Source organism: Heterodontus francisci, chromosome 2, assembly GCF_036365525.1.
Source record: "Heterodontus francisci isolate sHetFra1 chromosome 2, sHetFra1.hap1, whole genome shotgun sequence".
NCBI lineage: Eukaryota > Metazoa > Chordata > Chondrichthyes > Heterodontiformes > Heterodontidae > Heterodontus > Heterodontus francisci.
In genome coordinates, this window is record NC_090372.1 from 17,718,734 (window position 1) to 17,730,758 (window position 12,025).

The window sequence follows — 12,025 nt, forward strand, 5'->3', positions numbered from 1 at the left end:
AGGGTTGATATCCTACAGGCAGAGTTTCAGGAGCTACAAATAAGATTAAAGGCCAGGACCACAAAGGTGGTGATGTCTGATTACTCCCAGTGCCACATCCTAGTAATTACAGGAACAGGAAGATAGTGCAGATGAATGTGTGGCTGGAGATGTGATGTAAAAGGGAGAACTTTAGATTCCTGCGGCATTAGGACCAGTTCTGCAGCAGGAAAGACCTGTAAAAACAAGATGAGTTGCAGTGAAACAGAGGCAGGCTCAATATCCTCACGGGGAAATTAACGAGTGCTGTGCGGCAGGATTTAAACTAATTTGGCAGGGGAAGGAGCACCAGGCACAGCAGCAAAGAGGAGAAATAAAGTCCGTAGATGACTAGGAGGGAAAAACAGCAACAGAACAAAACATGGTGTAGCAACAGCAGCATGGAGAAAAAACACAAAACAGAGAAGCAAGTTGTTGGAATGCATGTGTGTTAATGCAAGGAGTATTACAAATAAGGTTGATGAGCTACATTCGCAGGTTACCAGATGAGCTAATGATATAATGACTATAATGGAGATCTGGCTTAAACATAGGCAAGAATGGGATTAAACATTCCTGACTACAATGTATTCAGGAGGGATCATGAAAGGAAAAATAAAGAAGGGATGCAGCAGTATTGATCAAGGATACCATTACAGTTCTACAGAGGGACAATATACTAAAGAATTCAAAGCCTGAATCTAGTTGGATGGAGTTAGGGAACTGAAAAGGAACTGTTACATTGCTGGGTATTTACTATAGACCCCCAAGAAGTGAGAAGGTGATAAGAGGAGAAAATCTGTAGGCAACTTCCAGAGAAATGTAAAAATAATAGAGGAGTAGCCAGTCTGCTCGCAACCTTGGTGTCACATTTGACCCGGAGATGGGCTTCTGACCTCATATTTATGGCATCACTAAGACCGTGTATTTCCACCTCTGTAACATGGCCTGTCTTCACCCTGTCTCAGCTTATCTGCTGCTGAAACCCTCATTGATTCCTTTGTTACCTCTAGACTTGACTATTCCAATGCACTCCTGGCTGGTCTCCCAAATTCTATTCCCGTAAACTTGAGGTCATTCATAACTCTGCTGCCCGTGTCTTAATTCACACCAAATCCCATTCTCCTATCATCCCTATGCTCGCTGACCTACATTGGCTTCAGGTCACGCAACATCTTGATTTTAACATTCCCATCATTGATTTTAACATTCTCATCCTTGTTTTCAAATTACTCCATGGCCTTGCCCCTCCCTATTTCTGCAATCACCTCCAGCCTCACAACCCTCCAAGATAGCTGCACTCCTCTAATTCTGGCCTCTTGTGCATCCCTGCTTTTGTTCGCTTCACCATTGGTCCACACCTTCATTTGCCTAGGTCCCAAGCTCTGGAATACCCTCCCTACACCTCTCCACTTCACTTTCCTCCTTGAAGACACTCCTTAAAATCTACCTCTTTGACCAAGCTTTTGGTCATCTGACCTAATATCTACTTTTGTGGCTCGGTGTCATACTTTATTTTATAATGCTCCTGTAAAGCGCCTTGGAACATTTTATTACGTTAGAGGCACCATATAAGTATAAGTTTCTTAACCAATATGTTTCTAGTCAAACAGGAATGAAGCAGTGTTGGATCTAATTCAGGGGAAAGAAGTGGGGCAAGTGTGCGCGCTTCTGTGGGAGAACATCTAGGTAATAATGATCATGGTATGATTAGTTTTGAAGTAGTTATGAAGAGGAACAAAGAAAAATCAATGGTGAAAATACCCAAGTGGAAAGGTATCAATTTCAGTGAATTGAGAAAGAATCTGGCACAGGTAGACTGGAACAAAGATTGGCTAGGGAAACAGTAAATGAACAATGGCAGGCCTTTCAAGGAAAAAGTTTGAGTACAAACCAAGCATATTCCTGTAAGGAGGAACGATGGGGCATCCAAAGCTAGATCTCCCTGGATGACAAATGAAATGGAGATTAAAATAAACAGAAAAAGGAGAATTATGACAAATTTCTGCTATGGGATACAACTGAAAACTAGGCAGAGTACCGAGAGTGCAGGGGAAATTTGAAAAGGCGTATAAGAAGGGTAAAAACAGAATATGAGAAAAAGATTAGCAGATAACATAAAAGGTCCTTAAATTTTTTTATAAACATATACAAAGTAAAATGATAAGGTACAGAAATGGTGGGGCTGATTAGGGACAAAAAATGAAATCATGTGGAGGCAGAAAACATGATTGAAATTCTGAATGAATGGTTTGCATCTGCCTTTACAAAAGAAGAGGATGAAGTTAATGTTGCAGCAGAGAAGAGGGGGTAGATGTATTGCATAGGATAAAAATAGATAGAACTTAGGTGATAAATAGGTGGTCATCACCCAGTTAGCAAGTCACCCGCTCCAGATGGGATGCATCCTAGGTTGCGGATGGAAGTTAGGATGGAAATAGCAGAAGCTCTGACCACACACTCTTTCAATCTTTCTTGGATATTTGGGTGTTGCCAGAGATTCAGCAGATTGCAAATATTGCACACCAGTTCAAAAAGGGAGAGTGGGATAAACCTATAACTACAGGTCAATCAGTCTAATGTCTGTGGTGGGAAAGCTACTAGAGACCATGGTCAAGGACAAAATTAATTCTAACTTGGAGAGCCTAGGTTATTAAGGGAGAGCCAGCACAGGTTAGTTAAAGGCAAATCGCATCTGCCTAACCTGATTGAGTTCTTTGATAAAGTAACAGGAAGTGTTAATGAAATGTTTCCAGAGCACCAGACTCCAAGGGCTATCAACTTCCTGAACAGCTAACAGTAAACTTTTATAATCAGAAAGAGTGCAACAGATTGAAAATTCATTTTCACTGTGGTAGCATAGCACTGTTTTTTTTTTACAGAAAGACAAACGATAAAATAACGTTTGAGGAACAACACCTTATCATCCGATTAGGCACCCTACAGTCTTCTGGACTCAACATTGTGTTCAACAACTTCAGAACATGACTGCCATTTTGATTGTGGGTTCTTTTGCCATGTACCTGTCTTAAATTTGTTTTTCATGTTTTTGTTCTGAGACAGAGCTGTTCATTATTCTGCCATTGTCTATTACTACAGCTATTACCACTCCCTTTGCCTTTTATTCCGTGTCATCTTTGTCACTTAATCTCTCCTGCCTTCCGACCTATCACAGACCTTCCCTGTTATTCTTCTTCTTCCCTCCCCCCTTTCACTTGCTCAAAGCTTATTACATTTCTAACCTTTGCCAGTTTTGATGAAAGGTCACAGAGCTGAAATGTTAACTTTGTTTCTTTCTCCACAGGTGCTGCCAGACCTGCTGAGTATTTCCAACACTTCCTATTTTTATTTCAGATTCCCAGCATCTGCTTTTATATTATGTAAAAATAAAGTTGCTGTTTTTGTGAAGTAAAAACGAGGAGTTATCACTCAGAATTGACAGATCCATTAAAAAGACACAATTTTTCAGAAATCCCCTTCTCAGATGGAACAGTGCAAAGTCAGCAAAAAGGAAAGGCTTGCAGTTATACAGCACCTTTCATGACCACTGGATGTCTCAAAGCGTCTTATCACCAATGAAGTATTTCTGAAGTGTAGTCACTGTTGTAATATGGGAAACACAGCAGCCAAATTGTGCGCAGCAAACTCCCACAAACAGCAATGTCATAATAACCAGATGATCTGTTTTTGTGATGTGGATTGAAAGATCAATATTGGCCAGGAAACTATCCTTTTTGAAGTAGTGCCATGAGATGTTTAACATCCACCTGAGAGAGCTGACAGGACCGTAGTTTAACGTCTCATCCAAAATGCAGCACCTCTGACAGTGCCAGCCTAACTTTTTAAAGCTCAAATCCTGGAGTGGATCTTGAACCCACAACCATCTGACTCAGAGATGAGAGTGCCACCAACTCAGCCATGACAGTTTTATAACTTAATGTTTTCTTTTGTTTAGTGGTAATTTGGACTTTATTGTTTGTGCCCCTTTAGAAAGAGGGCATTTTGGTTGAATTTGATCCTTGACTGATGAGTTCAGTCATCCTCGTTGGCAATCAAGAGCAAGCAGTGCAGTACGTGTACATCCAGTGCTGCTGGTGTCGCTGTGGCTGGAGTAGAGAGGCGAAGCAGCCGCGGCCCCGGCGCAGACGGAGGAGGCGGGCAGTTGCTAGGGGCGGGACTGGGTTTTAGTGTTGTCACCGAGCGGCCAGCCGGGGTGGCTGTTTCCTTCACAACACGGAAGTGTGAGTCAGTAGATGCCAGTGAGAGGTGAAGTAAATCTGGAGGCAGAGTGGCGGATCAGGGGATAAAGCTGGCAGCGATGAATGAGCTGAAGTGTGCGGCGGCAGCGGGCGGGGACAGCACGGCCTCGTCAGCTGGAGATCCTAATGGCAAAAGGAAAGTGGCAGTCATCACCGGCATCACTGGACAGGTACTCACTCAGTAAGCACATGCCGGCAACCTGAGAGTGTGCTCATCAATAGCTTTCAATGCAGCCAGCCCCCTCACCTACCCTTCAAAAATATATTTTTTTTTCGGTAAACAGTTGTGTACTTCCAGTTTTCATTACTTTAGTTTCATCACTTCACATCTGGATGGTTCACCCATCTCTCAGGTGTTATGCAACCAGCTTTGTATTTGCAGCATTATACTTTTTTATTTAAATATTGTTTGATCTTGCATTATGACAGTTTGAATGCCAATGTCCTCACGGGGAGATTAACTAGTACTATGGGGAGGATTTACACTAATTTGGCAGAAGAAAGAGCACCAGGACACAGCAGCAGAGAGGAGAAACAAGATACATAAAAGGGACAAACAGCAACAAAACAGCAAGGCATAGTAATATCAGGGAATAAATGGAAAAGCAGTCAAATTTATTGGAATGCATGTGTGTTAATGTAAGGAGTGTTACAAATAAGGTTGACAAGTTACAGGTGCAAGTTATCACATGAGATAATGATATGGCTATAATGCAGCAAAAACAAGAAATGCTAGAATCACTCAGCAGGTCTGGCAGCATCTGTGGAAAGAGAAGCAGAGTTAACGTTTCGGGTCAGTGACCCTTCTTCGGAACTGACAAATATTAGAAAAGTCACAGATTATAAGCAAGTGAGGTGGGGGTGGGTCAAGAGATAACAAAGGAGAAGGTGCAGATTGGGCCAGGCCACATAGCTGACCAAAAGGTCACGGAGCAAAGGCAAACAATATGTTAATAGTGTGTTGAAAGACAAAGCATTAGTACAGATTAGGTGTGAATACACTGAATATTGAACAGCAGCAAGTGCAAACCTGAAAAAAACCCTGAAAAAACAGTGCTTACCCACTTTTTTTCAGGGTTTTTTTCAGGTTTGCACTTGCTGCTGTTCAATATTCAGTGTATTCACACCTAATCTGTACTAATGCTTTGTCTTTCAACACACCATTAACATATTGTTTGCCTTTGCTCCGTGACCTTTTGGTCAGCTATGTGGCCTGGTCCAATCTGCACCTTCTCCTTTGTTATCTCTTGCCCCACCCCCACCTCACTTGCTTATAATCTGTGACATTTTTAATATTTGTCAGTTCCGAAGAAGGGTCACTGACCCGAAACGTTAACTCTGCTTCTCTTTCCACAGATGCTGCCAGACCTGCTGAGTGATTCCAACATTTCTTGTTTTTGTTTCAGATTTCCAGCATCCGCAGTATTTTGCTTTTATTATGGCTATAATGCTTATCCTGCTTAAACATAGGCAGGAATGGGATTAAACATTCCTGGCTACAGTGTATTCAGGAGGGACCGTGAAAGGAAAAAGCAAGGAGGGGGGTGGCAGTATTGATCAAGGATAGCATTACAGTTCTACAGAGGGACAATATACTAGAGAGTTCAAAGCCTGAATCTATTTGGAGAGAGTTAGGGAACTGAAAAGGAGCTGTTATATTGCTAGGCGTTTACTATCGACCCCCAAGAAGTGAGAAGGCAACAGAGGAGCAAATCTGCAGGCAATCCAGAGAAATGTAAAAATAATAGAGTAATAATAGTCGGGGACTTCAATTACCCTAACACAGACTGGGGAAAAACAGAGGGAAAGGATAAGGAGTGGGAAAAATTGCTAAAATGTGAACAGGAGAACTTTCTGAACTGACCTGTTTCTAGTCCAACAGGAATGAAGTAGTGCTGGATCTACTTCTGGGAAATGAAGTGGGGCAAGTGATGTGTGCTTCTGTGGGAGAACATTTGGGTAGAAGACACTAAATGCATTCCTGTAATAGTAGAAAATGAAGGGGTAAAGGGAGGGAGGAACTTAATCATCACTAGAGAAAAAAATGAGAAAAACTAAAGGGAGTAAAGGCTGACAAGTCTGCTGGACCTGATGGCCTGCATCCTAGGGTCTTAAAAGAAGTGACTGCTTAGATAGTGGATGCATTGGTTGTAATCTTCCAAAATTCCCTAGATTCTGGAAAGATCCCAGTGGATTAGAAAACTGGAAATGTAACACTCCTATTCAAGAAAGGAGGGAGACAGAAAGCAGGCAAGTATAGGCCAGTTAGCCTAATCTGTCATGGGGAAAATGCTGGAATCCATTATTAAGGAAGTAGTGGTAGGACATTGTATTATGATTTTCTAAATCAAGCAGAGTCAGCATGGTTTTGTGAAAGGGAAATAGTGTTTAACAAATACATTAGAGTTCTTTAAGGATGTAACAAGCAGAGTGGATAAAGGGGAACCAATAGATGTAGTGTATTTGAATTTCCAAAAGGCATTTGATAAGGTGCCACATAAAGGGTTTTTTTTTTTGTTCATGGAATGTGAGAATCACTGGCAAGGCCAGCATTTGTTGCCCATCCCTAACTTCCCTTGAGAAGGTGGTGGTGAACCTGGAGCTTAATGTTTGGCCTCTACAAACCACAGCCATCCTTTGTGCTAGGTATGACTCCAACCAGTCGAATGTTCCCCCGATTCCAATTGACTTCAGTTTTGCTAGGGCTCCTTGATGCCACACTCGATCAAATGCTGCCTTGATGTCAAGGGCAGTCACTCTCACCTCACCTCTTGAATTCAGCTGTTTGTCCATGTTTGGACCAAGGCTGTAATGAGGTCTGGAGCCAAGCAGCCCTGGTGGAATCCAAACTAAGCATTGGTAAGCAGGTTATTGCTGTGTAAGTGTCACTTGATAGCACTGTCAATGTCGCCTTCATTACTTTGCTGATGATTGAGTATAATCTGATGTGGCGGTAATTGGCTGGATTGGATTTGTCCTGCTTTTTGTGGACAGGAAATACCTGGGCAATTTTCTACATTGTCTGGTAGGTACTAGTGTTGTGGCTGTGCTCGAAGAGCTTGGCTAGTTTTGGTGCACAAGTCTTCAGTATTCAGCTGGGATGTTGTCAGAGCCTATATATAGCCTTTGCTGTATTCAGTGCCTTCAGCCATTTCGTGATGTCACGGAGTGTGAATCGAATTAGCTGAAGATTGACTTCTGTGATGCTGGGGACCTCAAGAAGAGGCTGAGATGGATCATTCACTTGGAACTCCTGGCTGAAGATTATCGCAAATGCTTCAGCCTTGTCTTTTGCACTGATGTGTTGGGCTTCCCCATCATTGAGGATGGGAATGTTTGTGGAACCTCCTCCTCGGTTAGTTGTTTACTTTTCCGCCACCATTCACGACTGGATGTGGCAGGACTGAAGAGCTTTGATCAGATCAATTGGTTGTGGGATTGCTTAGTTCTGTCTATCTCATGTTGCTTCACAGTTTAGCCTGCGTGCAGTTCTGTGTTGCAGCTTTACCAGGTTGGCACTTCATTTTTAGGTATGCCTGGTGCTGCTCTCCTGCACTCCTCATTGAACCAGGGTTGATCCCCTGGCTTGTTGGGAATGGTAGAGTGAGGGATATGGTGGACCATGAGATTACAGATTGTGGTTGAATACAATTCTGCTGATAGTCCACAGACTCATGGATGCCCAGTTCTGAGTTGCTAGATCTGTTCTGAATCTGTCTATTTAGCACAGTGGTAGTGCCACACAACTCGTTGGAGAGTATCCTCACTCTGAAGCCAGGACTTCATCTCCACAATGGTGGTCACTCCTACCAATACAATCATGGACAGATGCATCTGCGACAGGTGAATTACTGAGGGTGAAGTTTTATCCTCTTGTTGGTTCCCACCACCATCTGCTGCAGCCCCAGTCTGGCAGCTATGTTTTTCAATCTGGTAATTTCATGGTCACCATTTAGAGATAGCTTTTAATTCCAGATTTGTTAATTCATTGAATTTAAATTCCTCCAACTGCCATGGTATGATTTGAACTCGTGTCCCCAGAGCATTAGTCGGTGCCTTTGGATTATTAGTCCAGTAACATTACCACTACGCCGCCCTCCCCTGTTACGATACAACATATGAGTTCACGGGTGTTGGGGGCAATATATTAGCATCGATAGAGGATTGGCTAATTAACAGGAAACAGAGAGTTGGGATAAATGGGTCATTTTCAGATTGTCAGACTGTAATTGGTGGGGTGCCAGAGGGATTGGTGCTGGGGCCTCAACTTTTCACCAAGCTATATTAATGACTTGGATGAAGGAACCAAGTGTATTATAGCCAAATTTGCTGACAATACAAAGATAGGTGTGAAAGCAAGTTGTGAGGAGGGCACAAAGAGTCTGCAAAGGGATATAGGTAGGTTAAGTGAGTGAGCAAAAATTTGGCAGATGGAGTATAATCTTGGAAAATATGAGGTTATCCACTTTGGTAGGAAGAATAAAAAAGCAAAATATTATTTAAATTGAGAGACTACAGAACTCTGCAGTACAGAGGGATCTGGGTGTCCTTATACATGAATCAGAAAAGGTTGGTGTGCAGGTACATTAAGTACTTACAAAAGCAATTGGAATGTTAGCCTTTATTGTAGGAGAGAGGAGTATAAAATGAGGGAAGTTTTGCTACAACTGTACAGGGCATTGGTGAGACCACACCTAGAGTAATGTGTACAGTTTTGATCTCTTTATTTAAGGAGGGATATACTTGCAAGGAGGCAGCCAAGAGAAGCCTTACCCCTGGGATGAAGGGGTTGTCTTATGAGGAAAGGTTGGGCCTCCACTCATTGGAGTTGATAAGAATGAAAGGTGATCTTATTGAAACATATAAGATTCTGAGGGGGCTAGATGCTGAGAGGATGTTTCCTCTCATGGGGGAATCTAGAACAAGTGGTCTCCCAAATAAGAATGAGATGAGGAGGAATATCTTCTCTCAGCGGGTCGTTAATCTTTGGAATTCTCTAACAAAGAGAGCATTGGAGTCTGGGTCATTAAATATATTCAAGGCTGAGTTAGACAGATTCTTGATCTACAGGGGGAGTCAAGGGTTATGGGGGTCAGGCAGGAAAGTAGTGTTGAGGCCACAATCAGAGCAACCATGATCTCACTGAATGGCAGAGCAGGCTCGAGGGGCCGAATGGCCTACACCTGCTCCTATTTCTTGTGTTCTCATGTAATATTGATCATGATATAATTAAGTTTAAAGTAATTATGGAAAGGGACAAAGAACAATCAAAAGTGAAACTACCCAAGTGGAAGAGTATGAATTTCAGAGAATTCAGAATGAATCTAGCACAGGTAGACTGGAATAAAGATAGGCTAGGGAAAGAGTCTTTGCGATTGTTCAACAGGTTTGAGGCTCTTTCAGCTTGTTTGGATGAGAGTGGAGGCTGCAGGGTGGATGAGCAACCTGTGCATGGCACCATGGTACAGGAAGCCATTCAAGTAGAGGGAGAAAAAATGAATGTAATGTTAGTAGGGAACAGTACAGTTAGGGGGATTGACACTGTTCTCCGCAGCAAAGAGCGAGAGTCCGGACGGCTGTGTTGCCTGTCCGGTGCCAGGGTTCGGGACATCTGCTCAGGGCTGGAGAGGAACTTACAGTGGGAGGGGAAGGATCCAGTTGTCGTGGTACATGTAGGTACCAACGACATCGGCAGGACAAGGAAAGAGAATAGTCTGCATAGTCAGTATGAGGAACTAGACACCCAATTAAGAAGCAGAACCTCAAAGGTATTCATCTCTGGTGGCTGTACCATTGGGACGGTCTACACCTGAACCATGCTGGGGCTAGTGTTCTACCTAGCCGCAGAACTGGGGAAGTAGAGAGGGTTTTAAACTGAATAGTGGGGGCAAGGGATCAAATTTAGGAAGATCTGGCAAATCAAGCAGTAGAGACAAGGCAAGAGAGAAAGGTATTAATATGGGAAATGATAAACAGACTGTGATAGGAAGGGATAGAGTGTACAAATCTAAGAGTAAATCAACAGATAAGGCTAGAGGTTACAAAAATAATAGGACAAAACTGTAGGCTCTCTATCTGAATGCATGTAACATTCGAAACAAAACAGATGAACTAAGTACGATCTGATAGCCATTACAGAGACATGGCTGCAGGACGTCATAGATTGGGACATGAATATTGACTGGTACATGGCATTTAAGAAGGACAGGAAGCTAGGAAAAGGTGGAGGGGTAGCTCTGTTAATTAATGATGGTATTCGCACAATAGAGAGGGATGACCTAAGTTCAGGAGACCAGGATGTAGAAGCAGTTTGGGTAGGGATGAGAAATCATAAAGGCAAGAAGTCACTTGTGGGAGTGGTGTACAGGCCACCTAACATTAACCATACCGTAGGACAGAGTATAAAGGAAGAAATAATGGCAGCTTGTCAGAAAGATATAGCGATAATTATGGGGGATTTTAACCAGTCGACTGGAAAATTCAGATGGGCAGAGGTAGCCTAGATGAGGAGTACATAGAATGTTTTCGGGATAATTTCTTGGAACAATACGTTCTGGAGCGAACCAGAGACCAGGTATTGTGCAACGAGATAGGATTAATTAATGACCTTATGGTTAAGGGGCCCCTAGGTAGCAGTGACTGACCACCTCCAGGCGCGTATCCATTGTCTCTCGAGATAAGGAGGCCCAAAAGAAAAAAAGAAAAGAAGGTAGCAGTGATCATAATATGATTGAATTTTACATTCAATTTGAGGGAGAGAAGAGTGGGCCCAAGAGTAGTATTTTAAACTTAAAAAAGGGCAATTATGAGGGCATGAAAGCCGAGCTAGCTAAAGTGAACTGGCAAATCGAGTTAAGGGATAGGTCAATAGAGATGCAGTGGCAGATATTTAAAGGAATATTTCAGAATACACATAATAGATACATTTCAACGAGAAAGAAAAATTCCAAGGGTGGGACCTGCCATCCGTGGTTAACAGTATCAAACTTAAAGAAAAAGCCTATAATTGCACAAAGATGGGAGGCAGGTCAGAAGATTGGACAGAATATTAAAAAACAGCAAAGAATGACTAAAAGATTGATAAGGAAGGTAAAATTACAGTATGAAAGAAAGCTAGCTAGAAATATAAAGACAGATAGTAAGAGTTTCTACAGATCTTTAAAAAAGAAAAGAGTTAACAAAGTGAGCATTGGTCCTATAGAAAGTGAGTCTGGGGAATTAATAATGGATAATAAGGAGATGGCAGATGAATTGAACAGATATTTTGCATCAGTCTTCACTATTGAGGATACAAGTAACATCCCAGTATTAGCTGTAAGTAAGGAAATGGAAGGGAGGGAGGAGCTCAAGAAAATTACAATCACCAGGGAAGTGGTACTGAGCAAATAGTTGGATCTGAGGGCTGACAAGTCCCCGAGTCCTGATGGACTTCATCCTAGGGTGTTAAAAGAAGTGGCGAGTGAGATAGTTGATGCGGTGGTTTTAATTTTCCACAGTTCCCTAGATTCGGGGAAGGTTCAGTTAGCATGGAAAATAGCAAATGTAACTCCTTTATTCAAAAAGGGAGGGAGACAGAAAGCAGGAAACTACAGGCCAGTTAGCTGAACATCTGTCTTAGGGAAAATGTTAGAAGCTATTATTAAATACGTTATAGCAGGGCATTTAGAAAAATTCAAGGTAATCAGGCAGAGTCAACATGGTTTTGTGAAAGGGAAATCATGTTTAACCAATTTATTGGAGTTCTTTGA

The 12,025-nt window shown here is 42.3% G+C and overlaps 1 protein-coding gene across 1 annotated transcript in view; it reads left to right on the forward strand.

Annotated features, from left to right (window-relative positions):
* The first annotated feature begins 4,177 nt into the window (after positions 1-4,177).
* Positions 4,178-12,025, forward strand: part of gmds (GDP-mannose 4,6-dehydratase) — a 780,658-nt gene continuing 772,810 nt past the window's right edge. The window contains exon 1 of the mRNA XM_068055307.1: positions 4,178-4,447. Coding sequence (XP_067911408.1) covers positions 4,337-4,447 — 111 coding nt within the window. The 5' untranslated portion in view covers positions 4,178-4,336. The remainder of the gene's footprint in view (positions 4,448-12,025) is intronic.